Raw genomic sequence first — 8,998 nt, 5'->3', positions numbered from 1 at the left:
CAGAGAACTACAGGCTGATCATCCTCAAATTTTTCGCAGGGGAGCTGACAGAAATCAAAAGCAGTAAGGAAAGGGGAAAAAAATAATTGTTTTTGAATAGCCAGCTTTGGAAAAAGAATGTAGAGATAATAAGACTTCATTCTGCATTGAATGAATCATGGAAAGGATATATAAAAAGGAGACTGAAAACTCTAAAAAAGACTCAGAAGAAGTTTTTTCAAGTTCATCTCTACATTTAACTGAAAGGAAATGTCAAAGCTACAGGGCATCCTCTGTAAAAAGTGCTAAAGGATGGCTTTTTAAAAAAAAATTTCACAAAATGGTGACAATTACAAGGTCATTTTCATTGTGTACCTTCAGTTCCATGAAAAAACTTTATGAGCATATACACACAATGTCCATTATTTGCCCACCTATCATCAGTATATTGGGATAGAGCCCAACAGATACAGCAGAGGTTAAAATAAGTTATTTGAATTATAGAAACCAAGCTGGTAAGGAGACAGGAGTAGGCAGCTCTTTAAAGTTCATCTTACGTAGAGTGCAGTAAGGAAGAAACAAGGGACAATGTAAATGAGATTCCATGACAAATTTCCCCAGTGGTGGAACTCCTACACATTTTGACTGCAGATTAGTAAGAATGCACATGGTGGAAGAGACACCCATTTTAATTAATGCCAATGGAGAAGAAAAAGTCAAACTGGATTCAAAACCAGTTATGGGAATCTGCAAGCTAATAGGAACAAGCAAGTAGGAGAGAAAGTGGAGGCACTAGTGGGAGTTCAAAACAGGAGATGCAGACACAGTGAATCAGCACTCCTAGTAATGAAAGACTAGTTTTCTATTTACACTATCTCACAAGGCCAACGATAATTATTGAACCCATCCACCATATTTCTTTTTTTCATTTTTAATACCCAGTAAATGTTTGGGGGCTTTGTTTCTATTTTTGTTGAGATACACACTTTGTCCTTAATATATCACTCCTCAGCTTGTAACAATGAAAATGCAGTTACTGGTCGTCATCTTGAATACCAGTTGTGAGCTGTCATAGCATAAAACATATCACACTGCCTTATACAGTGTGCTCTTGGATCACTGTTCCCTTTCTTTCAGCAAAATTGAAGCTGCTCTTCAAGGTTAAGAGTATTGTTCAAAGTTAAGTAGTCCTTTGGTTAAGAAAATCTGAATGAAATGCCCACACTTACAGTGCAAAGGACTGCATTAGCAATGGAGAGCGCATGTGTCACCTTTGCATCAGCAAAAGCTCTCTGAAGTGTTTGTGTAGCTACTAATTCAGACATGAAGACAGAGTAAGAAAACATTTGTTTTTCTGATGCAATATAGGTTGACCATATTTAGGAAGGTGAGAAGGACCTGGACTGAACACTCCTATAGATGTGAATGACACATCTCTTTCTCTTGAATACATGTTTTTATTTAGCTGATTTTGGGAAATGACTATCTCAGCAATCCGTTCTCCTTGCTGGACAAATGAGATACAAATCCATTACTATCATGGGTCTGGTATGGGGTCTCATAAAATTCCCACCAGTTGTATTTGAGCAAATGTGAGCAGCGCTGTGCGCATATGATTTGAGCTCTTCACATTTTGCTACATGAGCTTATCATGCACAGCTAAAAGGAATTTTTACTCAGTCAGTGATGCTTCTTTTGTATTTGCTCTTGAAAAGCACTGATAGATCCATGCGAGTTCAGCCTCATGTAGAAAATCTTGTTGCAACTATCATAGTACATTTATAATTAGTTTAATACAGCCCTTGTTTTATTGCTCCACAGATAGTAATACTGTCCTGAAAAACAACGGACAGTTCTGAGCTGCAATTACGAATTTAGCACAACCTTGATATAGCAGATGGAGGACATTAATGTCAAATTACTGGGAATGAACAGCACAGTAATGGAGACCAGAGCAGAAAAACAATGAGACATGAGCTCAGAGGGCTGTGCCATACATCCTTTTGGCAATCACTTGTCTACACCATACTGCACTCTTCACATTTTTATTGGATGCTGATAAAAACGTACTTTCTCATGCAATACATGATATAAAAAAGAAATCGTGACTATTACAAGGCCACCTTATTTTATGCACCTGCAGTTACACGTAAAAACTTCAACAGCACATACACACAGCAACGTCCACCACTTGCACACCTATCATTAATTTATTTTTTTCCAATATGATGGCAAGCACAATCTTTCAAAAATTGCGCTTCCAGGGTATGGGTAATTAACATCAAGCTGAAAAAAAGCAGGCCAGGAATTACATGTATCCACCTGAAGCTTCTCCCGATCACTTTGCAGAATGAAACCACGTCATCTCTTTAATTCTCTCAGGTGCGACTATTGAAACACAGACCTCTGTGCAACCGGTTCTTTTCTACCCGAAAAGCATCGCTCTACCTTTTTGAAATTTTACTACGACGTCTAAGTTCCTCCTTTCTGCCGAGGAAACCCGCCTGGCTCCGGCAGCGCTTCCCGCCCGCCAGGACACGGCTGGGCCGTGGGCGCGGGGCTGCATGGGAGTTGTAGTTACTCCTGCTCCAGCGGCGCGCCCCGGGTTGCCGTGGGGAGGGGGGTGAAAGCTCCCAGCGTGCTTCGCGCGCAGCCAAGGGCGGTCGGGGCAGCGTCGGGAAGCGGAGCGGACTACATTTCCCAAGGTGACGGCTCCTGCCCCCTCCTGGGGCATCGGGGCCGGCTGCTGAGGGGCGCCGCGGCTGTCCCGACCCCTCTGCGGGGCTTTGTGCAGGGGGGTGGCGAGGGGCCTGCCCCCCGCCCTCCTGCAGTGCCGAGGGGCTTCACCTGCGAAACGGGCCCGTCGGCTGCGTGTGGGAGCGCTGCTGCTGGCCGGGAGGGACGGAGGGAGCGGGCAGCGGCTTCCTTCCTCGGCACTCGGGGGGCGCGGGAGCACCTGCCTGATCCCCGCTTTCAGGTGCCCGCCCCAGACCCCGCGCCGGTTTGTCGCCTTCTGCTCTCTCCTTCCCGCTGCAGACATCTAGGCATCTGTGGATCCTGCTGTCCCTGGGAAATGCTGAAGGCTTTCCCTTTCAGATACAGTGCCTTTGGATTCAACAGGCTTGGGTGGATTTTTGTCCAGGTTGTGAGTCTGAGGCGGCTTTCGGTATCCACAGCTTATTGCGGTAGAGGTTTTCAGGATTTAACTGTGTGCTTCGAGAGAAAAGGCCGTCCTCAGGATTTACATTTGGCACCAGATTGTATCAGTGTATTTTTTAATATTTCACACTTGACATACTCGGTTATCTTACTGCTGGTGAGTGGGATAATTTGTCTTCTTGATAAGCATGACACTGACAGTATAAAAGCTAGGTGTTTTTCACAGATCTTGGGCGGGATTCTGTTTGTCTAAATAAGAATTAGTTTGTGGCAGATGGTTTTATGCGTTTTTTTAAATGCATTTGTTTAAAATACCTTTTTTTTTTTTTTCTTGGGGGAGCAGGTCATGAACTGGCAGAGATAAGAGAACGATCACTGAAGACTATTATTTTTAAATTAGATCACAACTTGATTTCGTATGCTGATCTGATCCATGAAAAAGTGCTTTTCTTTAATCTTTTGGAGTGGTTCAATTTTCCAGTTGTACCAATGAAAGAGGAAGTACTAAATCTTGTGAACAATTTGATTAAGGTACGACATACTAACATTTATTTATACATAAATTTGCCTTTAGAATACTAAAGATGAGTACAACTGGATATTATTTGGTTTTGTAGCTCCGTGTAATGAGATGTTAGAGTATTTTATAAAGACATGAATAATAAAACCACTGTGTGTAGACAGAAATAGAAACAATTCGAGTGACTTGCAATTGCTTATAGGGATAGCAGAAAAATATAATTATTTTCTGGGTTTCTACCTTAGTACCTCCGCTTCTTCAGTTTCTTCTTACTGTTTAATTTCTTCTATGGACATGGTTTGCTGCTAAGCACTTGCACTGTTCCTGAAAAGTGAAGATTTGAACAATGGGGCAACTTATTTTTAAAAATGGAGAAAGTGTTCCAGAAACTTAATATATCTTGTATTACATTCTTATGTTTTAATCACTAAACAGTAGCTATGCAGAGGGAAAAAAAATTCCATCCTTGAAACTGGTGGATGGTTTAAACAATGACAAAATCTAACTTAAGTTTTGATTATTGTTCTTTCATTCCCCTCCCTCAAGATCAAGAGACCTCAAGACTCTTCAGGCTAACTTTGTCAGTTGTTTGTCCTAATGTAGCATCCACCTGCTGCCCAGAAACTGATTGGAATTGGTGCAGTGGAATTCTTCTCTCAGCTTCGTCCCAATGTAGATCCAAACTTGCAGGCTGTAATTGATGGGATCGTGGATGGACTGTTCTTCCTTCCTTCTGGACTGCCTTCTAGTTCTTCATCAGTATGTTATCAAACTCTGTCTCAGCCTTCAGTAGATCAGCCAGGTATATTGCATATTTTGAAGTGTGATTAATTTAAAATATAAATACAGTAAATTAAAAAGCTTCTAGGCTATGAAAACGTGAGGTTTTCAGGCATAGTAGGCATATTGTTCCTGAGAGATCAGTGAAGTATATGTAAGCAGATATTGCCAGAGAAAGTGTGATCTTGGCTAAATCAAATAGTGCCATGCCTGTAATGGAGTTCTCTACAGAAGAATGATCCTTTTTTTTTTTGTGTGATCAGACTTCTATCCATTTCTTCAGTATGCAGTATCTGTTTTCTGTAATGCAAAAAGAGCATGACAACTTTAGCAGTTGTCATGTAGTGTAGCAACTTTTAACAACTTTGGAATTAAGTCAGTATGCTTTGCTTCTTTTCTTTGCATAGTAGACTTTGACAGCAATACAAATATTAAAAAAAACCCCAAACAACCACCCCAAAAACCATTAAGTGATCCTTGTACTATGATTTTTAGAACTACATTTGTATTGTATGCGCTGTCTGCTTAGTTTTGGATAAGTATTTGTCATAGAAAATATGTAAACCTTTTTTAAAATACTATGTGTGAAGTGCTTCACATACATGTGAAATGCTATTACTTATTTCTGTTATCTGGCTTATTATCTATCTTTTACAATGATTTACAGCACTTCTTAGATGCAAGCAAGAAGTAAACCTGTGTGGTTCTCTTCTTCTGCCTTGAAAATTATATAAGGTATAGAGGAGAAAGTTATGTACCATAGAGGCCCTTACTTCATCTTCCTGGTTCTTGTGGGAAAGCCACTGCTGTTATACTGCATGGTGTACTAATCGCCACACCTCTGTCACTCATGCTGTGATATCTCAGAAATAAAAGTAATTTTCCTGTGGTTTCTGCTGTTTGTCTAGTGCTTTGAGTTCTAGTTTGCTAGAACTATGTGACGTCTGTTAAATTTTTTTGTTGGTTTTGTGGTTTGTTTGTTGTTGTTTTTTTTTCTCCCTGTGTCCACATGAGTTTAGCTAGATTTTTATTTAAGGTTGCCAGTTTATGGGATTATATAGTAATGTTTTATGTTTCATTCTTAAAATACATCTTTTTGAAACTTCCCGGTTGAAGTATTATACATAATTCCTGCTTATGCTGTAGATTGTATTAATGTGTGGTTTAAACAATCTTAATGCTTATTTTCAGGAGTGTTGTATTTTTCTTTCCATTTCAGCTTCAGTTATGGGAAAAAATATAAACTAATAATCTGGGTATTTTCTAGTTTGATCCTTTGAATCAAATATTATGCTCTGGAGACATCGCTTTTAGTGTTACATACCTTGTGTATATTTTGTTATACAGTTTGTGTATTAATTACATGTATTTAATAATATACATATTTTTAATATAGATATATGTGTGTAAGTGTATATGCACACAGAGGTAGGATAACTTTTCAGCTGACCTGAAAAGACACCAATTTTGATAGAAAAAGGTTTTAAATAGTGAATTTAAAAAGTTAATTTTATTACTATGTAGGTAGATTAGAGGAAAACAAATTTTTTGCTGCCAGTTGTCCATCAGACAATACAATTTGTGTAACTAATTTTGCTATTGCATGTATGGTATGCGAGGTAGTAAAAGAAAATAGAAAAAACCCCACAACTTTACAGTTGCAGAATATGATTCTAACAAACATCAATCCACTCTTTTTGCTTCATTTTGCTGATTATCTGAGGCTATTCTAAGTTTTAAGTCAGTTTCCTTAATGGGTTAAAACTCAAGGACGCAAAGGAAGGCAGTTCAGTAAAAACATGAAGATAAGCTTTTGGTTGTGCCTTGCTTTTTTCTTGGTTGGTTGTTTTGGTTTTTTCTGTGTGTGTGTACATTTTTTAAACTTACCCTTTATTTGTTTTAGTTCTACCTCAGGAGGAGTTTCTCACTGGATATTTTTGTCAAGGTGAAAGATCTCTGCCACAGTTAGAAATACCTCCCAAAAGAACAGTTGGTATGTGTAGTTATAAAATCAGAATATGTTAATTACAGGAGTTCTTATAATTTAGATTGAATTCCACTGCGCATATTGGCTATTCTTTTTCCTGTTGTTCTGTGCGATCTCTCATAACAACTGGAATTATAATGCTTATAAACATGAAATTCATCTTTCTCTTTTCTAGTAAATAGTTAATATAACTCTTAGAAATATGTAAAATATGATATAATATGCTGTAATTAAAAAAAATATTTAAGTTGCTCATGCTTTTCAGAAGGTCTGTGTTCCATGAACAAAAATGGCTGTTGTACATACCTTTTTATTTCAATAAAACTTAGTTTGAAGGACCTTTCTACTTTTCAGAAAACTAGATATAGGTGCCTTAGAAAGCATTACCTTGAATCTTAAGTGAATACCATTATTATGCTTGCTTTTTTTTTTTTTCTGCAGTAGAACAATATGAAATGTTTCACTGAGAAACAGAGATCAGTATTATTTTGGCAAGTCTTTTCTTGTACCAGTATACTAGTAGGGTTTCACGTGAGAATATCATACTTAACATACAGCATGACACTGAAAACTAGATTTAAAATAGGACTTTGAAGTTACTGTGTGTAAATCACCAGATTGCTTTTTAGCAGTGTATCTGCTATCTTTAGATTCGGACAACAGTAATTACAGACTTTAAGTTAAAAATGCCTTAAAGTTCTGTTAGGCAAAAAGTAATTATGAGGAATAATTTTGTAACAACTGTATACTGCTCCAAGAGTAAGAGCAAGAAGTCAATTTCCCGTTTTTAGAAATTGTGCTAATAAGTATTCTTTAGTAGCAGAACAAAATTATAATTTGATTGAAAACATGCTATGGGGAATTGAATACTCTTCCTCTAATGCTGTGTTTTCTGTTTGCTAAAACTTTCTTCAATAAACACGTTTCATTTTGATTTGAGATGACCTTTGTATTTTTTTTTTAGTATTGCTGAAAACTTTCATTAAAAGCACTTCAATTTATGCGAGTCTATATTTAGTAAAATATATTTCTATTTCAGAAAGTATATAGTTCATAAGTTTTTTACTTTGCTGTGGAAACATGCAGTTTATTACTTCTGTAAAATACACTCCAAATTTTGCACTCTCTTTTCTTGCAGTGAAATGCTTGAAATTTTCCACATTTCCTTGGCTAACTCTGACTTCAACAGATAGACACGTTCTTTCATCAAATGAAAGGTACAGTAATGGAAACAGCACAATTTGCTCATAGTTTTTGTTTTTCTTGGTTAAGAGTGATTGTAAATTTCTGTCCTTCTGCATCATTCCTGTAAATATTCCTGTAAATGACCTAAGGAGTTAATTTTTCAGAGTATATTTTTTTTGTTCGTGACACTTTAGTCTGTTTTCTAAATGTCTCTAGTATTCTCAGATATTTCATCAGTTAATTTTAGAGCAAGCTGGAATAAAATAATTATTTACTTTACCTCCATGGCCACTTGGCAGAAGAAATCCATACTTTCAGTAGTAGCTTAACTAGGTTTAGGTCAGTAAGTTTAGGTACAATGCCTTATCCAGACATAGAGTCATTCAGATAATCGTTTTGCAGTGGTTTTGTATTTTTTTTTAACTTTCACTTAGAAAATCGGTGTTTGAAGTGGCCTGAGGAAAAGTTCTGTAGTTGGGGTCACTTATGAATGGACACAGAGCTATGATAGTTTTCTAGCATAGCCAGGAATACAGTGTCATGGACTGGACTATTAAACAAGTCTACTGTAACTGTAGGCTTTTTTTGTACTAGGTTTTTATTTGTGTGTTTAGTTTTGGGTTTTTTTTCCTTTTGAAAGATCTCTGAAGTTGGAAAACCTCTTTAATATTTAATTTTCTTTATGTCTGAGCCTAGAAAAACAATATGGATTCTTAGAACTGGACCTACTTGATTTTTTGACAATGGTTTCCGAAACAGTAGTTTCATAAAAAATAAAAATAAAAAAAAGTGAGGTAGAATACTCTAAAGACTCTTATTATTTACTGATATACATATTAGAACATAGCTAGTGAAGTTCTTCTTATTTTGTAACTTCCCACATATGTAATTCAAATGCTTTTTAGTTCTACGTGAACCTTGGTAATGTAAAAAACCTTTATTATCTGTTAGAGTTAAATTGTTTGCTGCATACCACTAAGATAATCACAAGCTTCATGGGGAATTTCCAGTCTTTCTTATCTTAGTTTCAAACTTAGAATCAATGAAGTTATTTCTCTTCTGGGTATGTAATTTTACATGTGGTTTGATAACAGCTGGAACTTAATTTGTTCCTTATTATATACATAATTAGCATACCTAAGGAATTATTCAATTTTAAAAAATGCTACATAATAGAATTACAGTATTTTAAAATTTAAATTCTTCAGTCTTGTAATTGAAACTTTCTTGTAAGCACTAAGGTTTACTGTTTTTTTGTTGTTTTGTTTTTTTTAATGCATATTTAAATACTAACTGCATCTTTAGCTCTCTGAGAAGTAACAACCAAAGTTTAATTTGGAGTACGTGTGAGCTTCTACAGGATGTGATTATGCAAGATTTTCCTGCTG

The 8,998-nt window shown here is 36.7% G+C and overlaps 1 protein-coding gene across 1 annotated transcript in view; it reads left to right on the top strand.

Annotated features, from left to right (window-relative positions):
* The first annotated feature begins 640 nt into the window (after window positions 1-640).
* RTTN (rotatin) overlaps window positions 641-8,998 on the top strand; it is an 84,740-nt gene continuing 76,382 nt past the window's right edge. Inside the window, 7 exon segments of the mRNA XM_009995636.1 lie at window positions 641-746; window positions 2,457-3,164; window positions 3,482-3,669; window positions 4,262-4,460; window positions 6,342-6,440; window positions 7,564-7,642; window positions 8,916-8,993. Of these exon segments, the coding sequence (XP_009993938.1) occupies window positions 641-746; window positions 2,457-3,164; window positions 3,482-3,669; window positions 4,262-4,460; window positions 6,342-6,440; window positions 7,564-7,642; window positions 8,916-8,993 (1,457 nt within the window).

Source organism: Chaetura pelagica, unplaced genomic scaffold, assembly GCF_000747805.2.
Source record: "Chaetura pelagica isolate M959 unplaced genomic scaffold, ChaPel_1.0 scaffold63, whole genome shotgun sequence".
Lineage (NCBI taxonomy): Eukaryota > Metazoa > Chordata > Aves > Apodiformes > Apodidae > Chaetura > Chaetura pelagica.
Note: the sequence above shows the minus strand (reverse complement) of the source record. Positions and strands in the feature narration are given on the sequence as shown.